Below are 17,002 nucleotides of genomic sequence, written 5' to 3' on the forward strand. Positions count from 1 at the left end.
GTTCAGTCAAGTTAACAAATAAATTAACTACCCCATAACTTCTCATTTTTATGTTATTTACAAGCTTTCCTTTTACAAATATTGCTATAATGAATAATCTTGCGCATATTTTTGTTTTTTGGGCATTTTATCTTTGTAGATTCCTAGATGTGGAATTGCAAGGTAAAAAGAGTAAATGCATATGTGATTTTGTTAAATATTGCTAAATCATCATCCACAGAGGTTATATCATTTTGCACTTCCTTCAGCAAAAAAGAGGATATCAATTTCTCCACAACCTCACCATGAGAGTATGTTGCACACCTTTTGAATCTTTGCCAATCTGATATGTGGAAATTGGTATCTATATGTGGTTTTAATTTCCGTTTCTCATGTGAATGAGGTTGAGTATGTTTTCATATATTTAGGCATTATTTGCCTTTTTTTCTGTGAATTAATGTGTTCATGTTTTTGATACTTTTTTTCCTCTTGGTTTTTGTTCCTTTTTCATTATTTCTAGAGCTCTTTATATTATTTATGGATATGTACCCTTTTTCTTTGACTTTGTCTTTTGCTACGCAGGTTTTTGTTTTGCTGTGTAGATTTTTGTTTTTACAAAATTTATTACTTCCAAATTTTGATTATTTTAGAAGAGCTTTTCTGATTCCTAGACTGTAAGAATTCCTATTAGTAATTAATTTATGTTTTCTCTAGTGCTTGTGTGATATCATTTTTTATATTTAGATCTCTGACCTATTTGGAATTCAGTCTGGTGTTTATTGTGAAGTATAGAGCTAACTTTTTCCACCCAAATAATTACCTATATTCCAAAATCATTTATGAAAAAGACACTTACATGATATGCCAGCTTTCCCCACATAGTAGATTTTGTTTTATGACGTTTTGTTATGTTTCATTGTTTATATCATTTAGTCCGTGATATTCTGTAACATCTTTCCTCACCTCACCACTGTTCTTTCTCAGGGTTTTCCTGGTTGTTCTTGCCTTTGTTTTTTGTTTGTTTGTTTGTTTGTTTTTTCCATGTGTACTTTAGAATCAACTGGTCTAACTAAATTTTTGAAGTTTGTATTTTTGAGAGTACATTAAATTTGTTAATAACTGAAAAAAAAAAACTGCTATTTTTATAATGTTGTAATTGTATACCTGAATAATTGTATACCTGAAAAAGGTATATGTCTTTTTATTCTAGTCTACTTTTGAGTCTTTCAGTAGTAGTTTAAGATTTTCTGTATAGCGGTTGTGTACATTTCTTGTTATGTTTATTCCTAGGTATTTTATCATATTGTTGCTGTTAAAAATATGATCTTCCCTTCCATTACATTTTCTAATAGGCTATTGTTTATGTTTTTGTGGAAATTTTTTAATTTTTGTATGTTTTACTGAATTCTCTTATTGTTTGTATGCTTGATTCTTATAGGTCGTTTAGGTATACTGTCATTATCTGCAAATACAGTTTTCTTTCCCTCCAATTCATTTGACTGATTCTTTTTCTCTTGTCTATAATGTAGCCAGGACTTATTTAGCGATAATGTGTATAGTGTATCCCCATTAAATAAGTTACTGGGTTTTTGGCTGATATGTATAATTTTACTATTAGGAAATATTTACTAATTCCTATTGTATTAAGTATTTTTGTTAAGAATAAGCGTTGAATTTTGTTGACTGTTCTTTTCAGCATCTGTGGAAATGAATATGACTTTTCTCCTTAGATTTATGAATATAGTGAATTATATTGATAGATTTTCTTAATATGAATCATGCTTGCATTCCTGAAATGCATACTCCTTTGCTGTGTTTGATTCTGTTTGCCAAAATTTTATTTCATATTTTCACATTGATATTTATAAGTGATATTGGTCTGTATTTTTTGTAGAAATTATCAGACCTAATTATCATTGTTATTTTGCTCCATAAAAATGACTTTGGAAAATTTCTCTTTGTTTCTATGGCCCGGAACTATTTAAATAGTTTTGGGGTTGTTTCTTGGGAATTTACTTTATAGAGGTGATTAAGCAATGACATGGAGAGGTCAGTACCATTGAAAGAATTTATTACTTACATTCTGAGAGAAGGGGGCATGCCTTGCCACCCAAGGCCACAAGGGAAGCACCAGATTTGATCAGGAAGCAGAAGCAGGAGTGAGGGGACAGAACAGACTATACAGTTTTAGGTTTTTTGTGGGAAAGGCAAAGTAGGGCAGATTAATAGTTTAGGATTGGCTAATTTGGATAATTCTGGTGGGCTTTAGGGCATAGAAGCTGTTCTTAACTATCTGGTACTTGGACCTGGGTGACTTAGGGCAGGGGAAATAATGGCTTGCTGTGTGAGAGTAAAATAAAGGAAATTTTGGCTTGTATATGAGAGGCATGCTCCTAACTAAGTTGTTTATTATCTTTAGGAAGTAGCTAAGTTTGGTAGGATTTCTCTCCAGTGTATATGGCCCTTCAAGCTATCAAAACATCATAAGGTACAGAAAATATAAAACATTAATATAAGGTTATCTGATTTTTGAAGGCTTGGTAGAATTTGTCATTGGATTAGTGGTGCTTTTTGGTGTAATAACTCTTTGATTACTATTTCTATTTTATCTTTCAATTTTGGTTTTGTTTGAACTTTCCATTTCCACCAATAACCAAGAATCAAGTTTAATAAATTTTCCTCTATTTCTGTATTTAAAATATATTCTTAGAAAAATTATTTGTTTCATTTAAGTTTTCAGTTTCATTTGCATAAAGTTATGCAAGTTAAAGAACCAGTTTGTGTATTTATTTGTTCTGTTTTTTCCTAACTCAGTATCTTCTTCCTTTGTTTTGGTTCAATTTTTTCCTAGTCCTTTGAATTCGATATTTCATTTATTTTTATTCTTTCATTTGTATTGATATAATGTGGGTTTGAATTTTCCTTAGGTCACTATTTTAGTTGTATTACTTAGATCCTGATGCGTGGTTTCATTCATTCATTCATTCATTCATTTATGGAAATCCTGTGATTTTATCGGTATTTCCTTTTGACCCCAGAGATATTTAATTTTCAAAAATTGCAGATGAAATCGATTTTTTGTTCTATTTTGTTGTTAATTGGTTCTAGTTTTATTGCATTGTGATGGAATGATTTTGTCTTGTATTTTTTTTCCTATGATTCTTACTGTGTTTTTTTTCATGACTTAATACATGTATATGATAATTTTTGTGAATTTCATGTGCACTTGATAAGAAACTGTACTCTATTTGAGAGCGAAGTTTGTTATGTAGTGATAAGATAAACCTTATTATGCTCTATGCTCTTTAGGGCTTCTGTAACCTTAACTTGTTCATTCACTTGATGGATAGTGATGTGTTAAAAGTCCCTGTTTGTCGTATATGTTTCTCCATGCATCTTACGGAATTTCTACTTTGTGAAGATGGTTACTATGATAAATAATGCATAAATATTTATAACTGTTACATCTTTGGATATTTGTGGCCTTCATCATTATAAAATAGTCTTTTTTTTTTTTTTTAAATTCATTGAATGCTTTTTATTCACTACCAGCCTCTTCACCAACATTTTCCAATCATCTCATGGATGAAGTTCATCTTCCAGTAAGTTCTTTTTTTTTTTTTAATAGTACTTCGTTTTTTATTTTATTTTTATTTTTTTAAATTTATTTATTTAAATTCGTTTCAAGTATACAGTACATTGGTTAGACATCTATATAGTTCATAAAACGTCCCCCCAATTGCTCCTCCCTCCCTTCTCCGGCCCTCCACCCAGCCAGTGTATTCATTCTAATTGCAGTCCCTATGCCATGCTCCCCATCTCCGTGACCATCAGCTACTAATTTGTACTTCTTTAACTCTTCACCCCATTCTCACAGCCCTCCAATCCCCCTCCCCTCTGTCCGTCACCAAATTGACCACTATATTTGGGAGTCTTGTTTTTGATTAGTTTGTTCTTTTTGTTCCTTAGATACCACATATAAGTGAAATAATCTGGTATTTGTCTTTATTTTCTTTTTTTTCTTTTTTTTTTATTATGATGACATTGGTTAACAAAATCTAATAAGTTTCAGGTGTACAATTTAGCAATAAGGCACGTGTGTGTGTGTGTGTGTGTGTGTGTGTGTGTGTGTGTGTGTATTGCATTGCATGTTCACTGCCCATAGATTTCTTTCTGTCCCCTTTTACCCCAACTACCTCTCCCCTCCTCCCTTCCTTCCTACCTTATGGTAACTGCTCATCTATTGTCCATGCCCGTGAGTCTCTGTTTTCCATTAGGTTCTTTAAAAGCAGCTTGTAACTATGATGTTCCCTGAATTCTTTACATCTGTTTTTCTATGGTTTTGTTACAAGATGCATAGCTTGGCTAGATGTAAAATCCTTCATTCACACTTTCTTTCCTTTGATTTCTGAAAAAAAGAAATCTCAGTTTAGATTTGTGTGGTTGTTTCTTTGTGATTAAATTCAAGTTAAGTATATTAGCAAGAATATTACATAGGTGATAGTGTCCTTCTCAATGTATTACATTAGGAGGCACATGATATCTATTCTGCTTTGTTTTTTTTTTTCCCTTTTCAAGTAGACTTTTTAGAGCAGTTATAGGTATAGCAAAGTTGGAGAAAAAATACGGATAGTTCCTGGATATTTCGTGCCCTCATACATGTGCAATATCTCCCATTGTCAACATCTACCCAGAATTAATGAACCCACATTGACACGTCATTATCATCCAAAGTCCACAGTTTATGTTAGGGTTCACTTTTGGTGTTATATATTCTATGGGTTTTGATAAGTATATAAAGACAACTATCCACCACTATAGTAACATACGGAACAGTTTTACTGCCCTAAAAATCCTCTGTGCTCCGTCTTTTCATCCTTCTCTCCTACCCTTTTTAAGCACTGACTTTTTTACTGTCTACATAGTTTTGCCTTTTCTAGAATGTCATGTTGACGTTATTCACTTAATATACATTTAAGGTTCCTCCATGTCTTTTCATGGTTGATAGCTTATTTCTTTTTGGTGGTGAATAATGTTCTATTGTGTAGATGTACGACAGCTTATTGATGTATTTATCTACTGAAGGACATCTTGGTTGCTTTTATCAAAATCACATGTTTTGGCAATTATGAATAAAACTGCTGTAAACATTCATGTACAGGTTTTTGTGTGGAAGTTTTCAACTCTTGGCAAATAGCAAGGAGCATGATTGCTGGATTGTGTGGTAAGAATATGTTTAGTTTCGTATAGGACCGCCAGACTATCTTCCAAAGTGACTATAACATTTTGCATTCCCCACAGCAATGAATGAGAGTTCTTTGTTGCTCCACTTCTTCACCAGCATTTGGTGTTTTAGTGTTCTGGAATTTGGCCATTCTAATAATGTATATAGTAGTAGCTCATTGCTGTTTTAATTTGCATTTCTCTAGTGACATACAATGTGGAGCATCTTTTCTTATGCATACTTGCCATCTGTATATCTTCTTTGGTCAGGTGTCTGTTCTGGTCTTTTGCCCATTTTTTAATCAAGTTGTTTTCTTGATGAGTTTTAAGAGTTCTTTATGTATTTTGGATAAGAGTCCTTTATCAGATATGTCTTGCAGATATTTTATCCCAGTCTGTGATTTGTCTTCTCATTCTCTTACATATTGTCTTTTGCAGAGCAGAAAATTTTAATTTTAATGAAATCTCGGTTCTCAGTTCTTTCTTTCATGATTATGATTTTGATCTGTTGTGTCTAAAAAAACCCGAAGTCATCTAGATTTTTTCTCGGAAATTTATAAATCTATCTAGGACTTGTATAGTTTTGTGTTGTACATTTAGGTCTGTAATCCATTTTTTGTTAATTTTTGTAAAGGGTGTATGTAATGTCTTTGTCTAGGTTCATTTTTTTGTATGTGAATATCCAGTTGTTCCAGAACTATTTGTTGAAAAGATTATTTTTACTTCATTGTATTGCCTTTGCTCCTTTGTCAAAGGTTAGTTGAATATATTAATGGAGGTCTATTTATGAGCTCTGTATTCTATTCCATTATTCTATTTGTCAATTCTTTCTCTAATATTTTACTTTCTTGATCACTATAGCTTTATATTAAGTCACGAAGTCAGATAGTATCAGTCCTCCCAACTTTGTTCTCCAATATTGTGTTAGCTATTTCTGGGTCTTTTTCCTCTCCTTGTGATCTTTAGAATCAGTTTGTTGATATCCACAAAATAATTTGCTGTGATTTTGATTGGGAAGAACTGACATTGTGGAATCTCTCTCCATTTATTTAGTTCTTCATTCTCATTTTTTTAAATCTCCTTTAAAATTTAAAGTGTTCTTTCAATCTGCAATTGCTTACTTATATATAATTAATGAAATGTTATATACAGTTTTTAGTGTCTATTTTTGTTTTCTGTGCTTTTGAGAATTTTCACCTGAAAAGTTTTGATTGTCTTTCTCTTCACTTCTAATAGAAACTTGTATGGTTGATGGATTCATTGGGCATTTCTTTTATATATTTTGTCTATTATGTTGGAGTGTCTCTACATGTGTAGGTAGGATTTGGGTGGCTTACTTTGTTCTTAATTCCAAAAACCTTGCTTGATTGCTACAAAATACAAAAGTAGAGTTCCCTTAGTAAATATAGTATTCTTTTGGTCTGACTTATGATTTTTGAACTATGTATAGATTATGACACCTCAATAGGCTTCTTTCTTTCCCTTTATCGTTATCGCTTAATTCTTTCCCCTTATTACCATGCCTCCAGATATACCTCCTTTTTTCAAGGTGCCTCTTTTCTTTCCCAGAAATAAAATCTTCTCAAGGTGACAGCCCTTCCCATATACTTTCAAAACTTACTTTTGAATTTCCCATGGCTAATGCTCTGATTCACCATTTCCCAAATCTCTTCTTAAGATTTTCCCACTCAGAGTTGGACCCTTTTTTGGTGGTGAAACTTGGCTGGTGTTATGTAGTTTTTTCCATCCTTAACACCCCATCATACCTTTCTTTCTTTTAGAGTCCTCATCTGACTCTGTACTTTGGGTAGCTCCAAAGCCAATTCAGTTTTCCTTAGATTTTTATTTCCTCAATTACAAATAAAATGAAGAGCTGTTCTCTTTCCTAGTTATGCCATAGATATGAACTATATGTGATTTTTATTTGCTCTTCCTAATGATCTTTATATTTTTTGGAAGGTGTGTAGGGATGGGCTATGAGAACCTGGAATTCTAGCTGTTTATGTGTTTTGCAGTCAAGTTTCTAGATAACTATGAGATTGAACCACATAAAACTAATTTTTGTGGCTCAAGAACTATTGAATATCACAATTATATATGGTTCTACCTAATAGAAAGGTAAGCAAGCTCTTTGGTATTTCATGCCTTAGTGAAATGTCATATGGTAGAGGCATTATTTTTAGTGTTAATTCCTAGGTGATAAAGGCTACATTTTTTTTTTATTAACCTTACTGAGGTTCAATTTATATACGATAAAATGCACCCATTCTAGTGTACAGTTCAGTGGGTATTAACAAATGTTTGTACTTATGTAACCACCACCACAATCAAGATATAGAACATTTCCATAATTCTAATAAGCTTCATTGTACACCTTTGTAGTTTAACCCACTCACTTCAGGAAACCACTAAACCACTTTCTGTCATTAGATTAGATTTCTAAAGGCCACATTTCTAAATTGGCCTGTAGGTCTTCCATGATCTGAAGCTTGCTTACTCTCCAGTGTCACCTGACTACCAGTTCTCTACATATGTATGCTGGCCTCAGGGCTTTCTCACTTGTGAGTCCATCTATCTACTCATCCATTTTCTGCCTGGCACTTTAAATTTCACATAGCTTTAACTGATGTCCATCTCTGCCGGATCCATGCTGAGTTTCTCTTCCATGCCTTTGCTCATGCTCTTCTCTCCACCAGGAAAACACTTCTCTCCTTAACTAACATTCTTCCTTGCTTAATTTAATCCCGTTCATCTTTCTAAAATCAGCTTATATGACTGATTTTAGACTGGGTTAGGTATTTATCAATTGTATTTTATCTTTATCAATTAGATTTTCTTTATTATTATATAAATTGTTTATCTCCTTTTATTAGTCTGAGCTCCTTGAAAGCAGCTATTCCTTTAATTTGTTTTCTCATCAGTTATGTACCCAGCACATGATAGGTACTTAATAAATGTTTGATCAGTGATGAATGAGTTTAAATTCTTGTATATAGAGTTAAAACTGAATCTCCATAGAATAAGTTAAAGAAATATTAAATAATAGATATTTAGAAAAATTAAAGTTGAACTAATAGTATCCTGCAAGTGTGAGGAGGAATGGACATTGTTCCCTTCTACTTGTAGAAATGAGTATTAAATTAATTCCTCAATTCTTACTTTTCTCGGCATGTGTTTTTAGAACTTCACCAAGGAGTGTCTGTGAAACAAAAAAATCTAGCTATGTTAAAAGTATGAGCTATATGTAATAATAATGTGATTTATTTTTAAAATCTAAAAAGAAAAATTTAAGTTTCATTCTCCTTTAAGTAGCTTAGATAAGTAGTATATCAGTTAAATGTTTTCAGGTGTGTATCTCTTGCCACATTGTAAGCTCAAGGGCCAGAGCCAGAGCTTGTCTCTCTCTCTCTCTCTTTTTTTTTTTCTTTCTATTAAGTTTTTTGGATTTAATAGCTAATAAATGTTGGAATTGATTCTATGGTTCATGTTTGTTTTCTTATAATATACCCAGGCATGAGTCCATACTGTATTCATCCTAAAATTATATTAGATACTAAGAAAATTATTTAAGGTTACGCCAGTCATCAGTTTCTGATTCTGGATAGCAACTTGATATGGGCTAAACTATATAAGCTTAAAATGATATATCTTGAAAATTCTGCATTTTAATAACATATAAGAATTGGGACAAGTAGGAATGGTCTCTTGATAGACAGGAATACTTTTGAAGTGTTATGAAAACCACTACTGTGTTCCAACCTTGTTCTCTTTGAAGATATACCTTTACGAAATACTATTTTTTCTTATCTTTATTGAAATATAATAGACAATTAGTTGCTTGTATTTACATTGTACAATTCAATGAGTTTTTTTTTTTATTATTATAGTTGGCATACAATAATATACCAGTTTCAGTTGTACAGCATAGCGATCGGAGAGCCACATAACTTGCAAAGTGATCACCCCACTAAATATAGTACCCTTCTTCCCCTTTACATATTTATTACATTATTAACCATCTTCCCCATGCTACACTCTACATCTCCACGTCTATTCTGCAACTGTCCATTTGTTCCTCTTAATCTCTTTGCCTTTTTTTGTCCCCGCACCAACTCCCTTTAAATAGTCTGTATCTGAGTTTATTTTCACTTTTGTTGTCGTTGTTGATTTTGTTCTTTAGATTCCACATGTATGTGAAATCATGAGATATTTTTCTTTCTCTACTCTACCTATTCATTCAGCACAATACCTTCTAGGTCCATCAAGGAAATATCTTTTTCCATCCCCTTCTTTTTAGTCTGTGTGTGTCTTTTTCTCTGAAGTGAGTCTCTTGTAGACAGCATATGTAGGGGTCTTGTTTTCTTATCTCTCTTTTGATCGGAGCACTTAATTCTTTTCCATTTGAGGTATTTGTTGATAGGAATGTAGTTATTACCATTCTTTATTCCTGTTTTTGATACTTGATTTTTCTTCTTAATAAAGTCCCTCCAACATTTCCTGTAATTCTGGCTTGGTGCTGATAAATTTCTTTAGCTTATTTTTGTCTGGGAAGCCCTTTATCTGTCTTTCAACTCCAAATGATAGCTTTGCTGGATAAAGTATTCTTGGTTGTAGATCATCACGTTGAATAATTTGTTCCAAGCCCTCTGTCCTGCATAGTTTCTTTTGAGAAATCAGCTGCCAGTCTTATGGGAGCTCTCTTGTAGGTAACTGTCTGTTTTTCTCTTGCTGCTTTTAAGATTCTGTCTTTGTATTTGACCTTTGGCATTTTAATTATGATGTGTCTTTGTTTGGGCCTCTTTGGGTTCCTGGGTTTTGGGACTCTCTAGCTTCCTGGGGTTTTATGTCTATTTCCTTCCCCAGGGTAGGGAAGTTTTCCATCATTATTTCTTCAGATAATTCTTCAACATCTTGTTTTTCTTTCTAATACCCCTATGTCACAGATATTTTTACATTTAATAGTGTTCCATAGGCTCCTTAAATTATTATTATAATCTTGACTTCTTTTTCTTGCCATTCTGATTGAGTGTCCTTGGCTTTCTCATGCTCTGTATAGATCATTTGATCCTCCTCTTTATTCACTTTACTTATTCCAGTTCTACCTAACTGTCTGTAGGTAAACAGACAGTTACCTACAAGGGAGCACCCATAAGACTGGCAGCTGATTTTTTCATCTCAGGTAATATGTTCTTCATTTATGACTGGTTCCCTTTTATAATTTCAATTTCCATTTTTATGTTTTTTATCTCTTTGTCAAAGTTCTCACTGAATTCATCTACACTTCCCCATAAGTTCATTGAGCATCTTTATAACCAATGTTTTGAACTTTGCATCTGTTAGATTGCTTGACTCCATTATCTGGATCTCTGTTCTGTTCTCTCATATGGTTTCTGCTTCTTTGTCTTCCCATTTTGGCTGTCTTTCTGTGTCCATTTCTATGTACTAAGCTAAGCTCTTAAGTCTTTCAGTCTTATTAGTGCAGCTTTTATGTGATATGTCCAGTGGCACAGTGCTGAGAGGGGTTCAGCTGCAGGCCAAGTTTAGCCCCAGCCTGTACCCCTGCGGGGCCACCTTTAAAATTTAGCAAGCAATCCGCTGATGCTGTGCTTATAGTTGCCTCAAAAGGCTATACCAGAAACCTAGGCCAGATGTCACCAGTATGAGTCTAGGTGCTCTTCAGCAAGGGACACCTGACTAAGCGAGGACACACCTGGATGTGGCTTGAATGGGGCTACGAGTTGGGGGAGGTGGAGTTTAAGGGAATCCATTGGATGGAGTGACCTCTGTTATCCAGTTTGAAGATGTCTCCTCTATGTCGGCACACTGGTAGGTGGGAGGGCTCAACAGAGGAACAAGGGATACTTCCGGCACTTCTGTACAGAGTGAGGCTTGCTTCAGCCCGCACTCCGACAATTCAGCACCCCCCTGTAAGTCCCTGGTGCCTCCTGTGCAGCCCTAACGGCACTGGTGCTCAGAGCGAGCAGGTATATTACTGCAGAAGTTCACTCGCGGACAGGGCTCCTTTAAGAGGCATCTGCAGCTACTGGCTGCCATAGCCTCCCACCGACTAGCCTCAGTCTTGAGTCTTCATGCCTTTCTACCTTTTGCCATTGCAGAGTGATTTCTTAGATTTCTCCCTAGTTGTATAGCTTGTTCATCTAGATCCCAGGGGATTTTCCTTATGGTTTTCTTCTTGTTTCTGTCACAACTTTGATTTGGTCATCAGAGGGATGAACAGAACCTCTATCATCTACACCCTTTTTTTCCTTCTCCGAAATGATACTATTTTTACTTAAACTAGATTTTTATACCCTTCTCTCAGAGCAAATAAGAAGGTAAATGATTTTCAATGTGTTGACAACCTGACTTTTCATAAACCAGAAGGGATCTGAAAAACAACTGTTGGGATATCTGTCTAATACTAGCAAAGCTGACTTGGAATTAACTGTGTCTACTATTCTTTTTGGATGCTGTCACTGAATAGCAGTTATCTAAGTTCTTCTGGAACAACTTATGTTTCAGTTAAGAATGAAGTTCAGTAAAATATACAGGCACATCTGTGCTCCTGAAGAACATACTTTTTTTTTTTTTAATTAAGCATATGATTGTGCTTTGTTGTATGGTAATTTTAAAAATGCAAACATACTACAGGGTTCCCAAACCTACCTCTATGTGACATTTTCAAAATAGGAATCTGTAATTTATAAGTTTCCCATTTTGAGTAATAAAGGCTAATATTTTTCTACTTAATTTTATATTCATACCTCATGTTTTAAAATATAGTTTTATTTTGCCTTATAGTGTATGCAGAGAATATTTCCAAAATGGTGGGAAGAGAAAAGCACTTGAAAAAGATGAAAAAAGAGCTGTACTTGCCACTAAGACCACGCCAGCCTTAAGTATACACGAGTCTTCTAAATTTGAAGGTCATTTAACCAACCTCAGCTTTACAAACCCTGAAATTATAACTGAGTAAGTATACCTTTTGTACTTCAATTATTAACATTATCCTGGATAGCTTTGTTAATAATCTAAAATTATGTGATGGTTTATACCAAATAGTGGGCAGTATGCTTGTTCCTCTGGTAATATGGTAGGCTGAAAAGTGCAGATTTATAGTAGTATTAGGTAGAAAACTAGCATAAAATTTTACAAGGCATCTGTAAAACTTGTTGTTCTATAATGTAGATTGTTCTTACTAAAAATGAGAAAGAATAGTTTATTAAATGTTATAATAATCGTTCTTATTGGTAATACAATCAATCAAAACAGGAAAATCCAAATAAACTGTTTAAAGTGGCTATCACAAATAAGGAATAATGAAAGATTACTTAAAGAACCAATTACCATTATTTTATTCTTGATATGATAATCTGCCTGCTAGTAGTCAATGTATGCATATAGACACAAATTTAATAAGTACATGAGTATTTTTCTAGTTTTATTGAGATATAATTGACATATAACATATAAATTAAATTGTATGATATAATGATTTGATATATGTATATATTGTGAAATGATTACTATAAGTTTAGTTAACATCCATCACTTCACATAATTACAAATATTTTCACTATGATGAGAACTTTTAAGGTATACTGTCTTAGCAACTTTCAAATATCTAATATACATTACATCACCAGAACTTACTATCTTATAACCAGAAGTTTGTACCTTTCACCACCGCTCCCGCACACCCTACCCACTGCCTCTGGTAACCACAAATATAATCTATTTCTTTGAGTTTGACGTTTTTTTTAGGTTCCACATAAAAGTGAGATCATACAGTATTTGTCTTTCTCTGTCTTATTTTACTTAGCATAATGCCCTCAAGTTTCATCCATGTTGTCATAAATGCAGGATTTCCTTCTTAATGGTTAAAATAGTATTCTATTGTGTATATATACATATAAGTACATGAGTATTATAATCCAATTAATTATTAGGAGTATTAAAAATGATTTATACACCCTAGTACCATAATAGATTTGTGGTGTCGTTATATTTTATTACTCTCTTGAAAATGCTAAATTTGAATAATTCTAGAAACATTCTTGGTAGACACTGAAAACTAACCATGAAAATAAAATTAACCTCTTAAAACAGTTCTAAATCTGTAGATATCAACACAGCATTACCTTTGGTTATTTTGGTTTTTCACCATGTTGAAAATATTATCTAGTTATAAGCAATTTCATTGAAAAATTAATATACCATTGACTAGTTCAGTAGGAAAAGGGAACACATCTTAACCTTTATTTAAAGGTTACTGTAAAGCTTACAAAGCATAATGACTTACTAAACATCTATAACTCAGGATGTTTATAACTTTACAATAATGAATATTTTAAAATATTTTTAAAATGTTGACCAGTGTAAGAAATCGTAGTTATACTGCTATCAAAAATAGATACATATGGAAAATGTCAACACTAGAATTTCTATATGGTTCTTTTTTATAATCTCACTTTTCATTGCTGAGATTACTTTATTTGTTGTCATTATCATATTTTCCTTTCATTCTTTAAGTCAGTTTCTTTTAATTCTTTGAATATTTTTATAATATGTGATTTTTGAAGTCTTCGGTAAATCTGATATTTGGGCTCACTCAGAATCGGTTTGTATTTAGTGCTCTTTTTCTTGAGTATCGACCACAATTTTCTGTTTTTCTTTGCATGTCTCATAATTTTTTGTTGGAAACTGTTTAATGTATTTTTGATAATATGTTGTAGAAAATCTAGTTTTGGATTTTTTCCCCAAGGAGGTTGATAGTGATGGTTTTTTAGTAGTTTGCCTGGATTTAATCTATGGGATCTATCTCCCTTTTAAGCTGATTTCCTAGGGTTTGCACCTGGGTCACTGATAGTTCAGAGGGTGTACTCAAATGCCTCTGGAGCCAGTAGGGCTTCTGCCCTCTGCCAGTGGATATGTGTTGATATGGGAGTGAATCCCAGTCAGCCAAGGCTGTGTGGGAACTTATCTAGCCCTCTGTGCCTTTCTCATTTCTAGGATCTTTCTGTTAAATCTCTGACTAGTCCTCCAGTCTACAGCTCAGCCCTACCAAAACTGTAACCTAAGTCTAGAGTAGCTGCTGTTGACTTTCTGTTTGTTTTCTAATAAGTTTGCTACTTTTACTGACAATGCTCTATTTGGGATTTTCACACTTTGTTCCAAATCAGGTTAGCCTCTTCCAGCACTGAAGCTGCTGTTTTTCACAGCCAGCCCTGTCCTTGAAGTACCTCTGTAAAAACTGAGCAAGGGGTGGTGGTGGTGATGAGAGCTGCTCCTGGGCAAGGACACCACTGATCCTCACTGTCGTTAACTTTGGTTCAGCTGGTTTTCATAAAATACACTTCTCAAATTAATTGCCTTTGTTTGAACCTACAAATGGTTGTTTTTGAGGTTTTTGTTCAGTTTTATAGTTTCTTAAGGAGTGGATTTGCTAACCTCTATCTTGCAATAGTCAAGAAATTCCTGTCTGGTTTTGTTTTAAAGGAGAGAAATTAGTTTGGCTTAAAATAAAGGAAACCATCCAAATATAATTGTTATAGATCAGGATTTTCTTATTATAAAGCACTGAAATGACTTAGCCGAGGATGGCTAGGTTTAGATTTTCTTCAGTCTAAAAACTCTGGATTCCTTCACATACTTCTGGCCCTAACACGTGTCTATAGTCTTAATCCTTCTGCCCTGCCAACCGTTCTTACAGCTTGTATTCTAGTCATATGGGACTATTTAAATTCCCCTAGTGCTTGTCTCACTTTCTGGCAGTTAAAAATGTGATATATCCTTTTTCTGATAAACCGTTGCTATATTAGGCTATATTTGAAGCATCTTTTCTTTCAGAGCTTAACTGGAACGTCTCAAAAGAATTGATATTAATATTAAACCTTTTTATATCTCTCTTATAGTACTTATCATATTCTATTAAAATCACTCATATTTTTCTGACTATGAATGAAATAAGATCAAATATGAAATATTTGCAAATATGAAATCTCTGCTAATCCCTTAGCAGAGATTATAGATGTAAAAAAGTTGTTACTTAGTCCTGGTTACATTTAGGTACATTTTTTTCCAGTCTTTTTAATAGTAGAGACCATGTAGTATAAAGAATTTTATAAATTTCTCTTTCGGTGCTATTAAAGCATTATATCTCAATAAAAAATCTGCCCTGTACATGTCTAAATATAAAGTGGTCCTGAATATAGAATAATACTCAATTTTTCCAAAGAGATTCCCCTTCCCTTATGTTACTGTCTTTTAAAAATTATTTATATTTTTTCAAAACATTCACCAAATAAACCATATCCTGGGGCATAAAACACACCTTAACAAATTTTAAAAGATAGGTCATCATAAGAAATATTCTTTTAGACCACAATTGAGTTACACTAGAAATCAATAACAGAAAGAGAGCTGGAAAATCCCTCAATATTTATGAATTAAACAACATACTTCTAATCAACACATGGATCAAACAAGAAGTCTCAAGAGAAATTTAAAAATACTTTGCACTAAATGAAAATGGAAATATATCTTATCAAAATTTATGGGATATGGTAAAAGTGGTGCTTAGATGAAAATGTATTGCATTGAATGCATATATATAGTAATACCCCCTCATCTGCAGTTTCAGTTATCTGTGGTCAACTCTGGTCTAAAAATATTAAATGGAACATTCCAGAAATAAGCATTTGATAGGTTTTAAATTGCATGTTATTCTGAGTATCATAATGAAATCTCATGTCATCCTGCCCAGGATGTGAATCATCCCTTTTGTCTAGTATCTCCACACGGTATACTCTACCTGCCTGTTAGTCATGGTTGGTTATCAGATCAACTGTTGTAGTATCACAGTACTTGTATTCAAATAACCCTTATTTTACTTAAAAGTGGCCCAAAGTGCAAGAGTAGTAATCCTAGCAATTCAGATATGCCAAAGAGAAGCCATAAAGTCCTTCTTGCAGGTGAAAAAGCTATGTATATATAAAGGGGAAAAAAACAGTGTGTGTATGTACATACATATATACATAGGGTTCAGTACTATCCACTGTTTCAGGCATCCACTGGGGGTCTTGGAACATGTCTCCTGTCAATAAGGGGGGACAACTGCATTAGAAAAGAGGAAAGATGTAAAATCAATATAAGCTTCTGCTTTAAGAAACTAGAAAAACAAGAGCAAATTAGCTCCAAAATAAGCAGAGGAAAAAAATAAATAAAAATTAGAGCACAAATCAATGAAATTGTAAACAGGAAAACAGTAGAGAAAATCAGTGAAACCAAAATCTTGTTCTTTGAAGATCAATAAAATTGATATACATCTGACCAAGCTAACCAAGGAAATAAAAAAGGAAAAACACAAATTACTAATATCAGAAATAAAAGAGGGGCCATTACTACTGATCCAAAGGACAGGAAGTATTATGCCCACAAACTTGATAACTTAGATGAAATGGTAATTCCTTGATGGCTCCAAAACTCACACAAGGAGAAATAATAGAAAGAGTTCTGTGTCTATTAAAGAAGTTAAATCAATAATGAATGGGCTTTCAAAACTGAAAGAACCTGGCCTAGTTGGTTTCACTGGTGAAATCTACCAACATTTAAGGAAAAAAATGACAATTCTCTACAGTCTGTTCCAAAATATAGAATCAAAGTAAATACTTCGTAATTCATCCTGTGAGGCCAGCAGAAGGTAATTTAAGACACTGAACCAGTCTCAATCTAAAGTAAAATTGATATGTTCTGACTGATGGTATAAGCATGATTAGATAATGACTGTATTATCATCTAT

At 33.3% G+C, this 17,002-nt stretch overlaps 1 protein-coding gene across 1 annotated transcript in view; it reads left to right on the forward strand.

The window, feature by feature from the left end:
- The window catches only part of BMT2 (base methyltransferase of 25S rRNA 2 homolog), a 106,193-nt gene that overhangs the window by 32,657 nt on the left and 56,534 nt on the right, over positions 1 to 17,002 (forward strand). Inside the window, exon 3 of the mRNA XM_011372428.2 lies at positions 12,004 to 12,174. Within this exon, the coding sequence (XP_011370730.1) occupies positions 12,004 to 12,174 (171 nt within the window). The remainder of the gene's footprint in view (positions 1 to 12,003; positions 12,175 to 17,002) is intronic.

The sequence above is a fragment of the Pteropus vampyrus genome, unplaced genomic scaffold (assembly GCF_000151845.1).
Source record: "Pteropus vampyrus isolate Shadow unplaced genomic scaffold, Pvam_2.0 Scaffold206, whole genome shotgun sequence".
Lineage (NCBI taxonomy): Eukaryota > Metazoa > Chordata > Mammalia > Chiroptera > Pteropodidae > Pteropus > Pteropus vampyrus.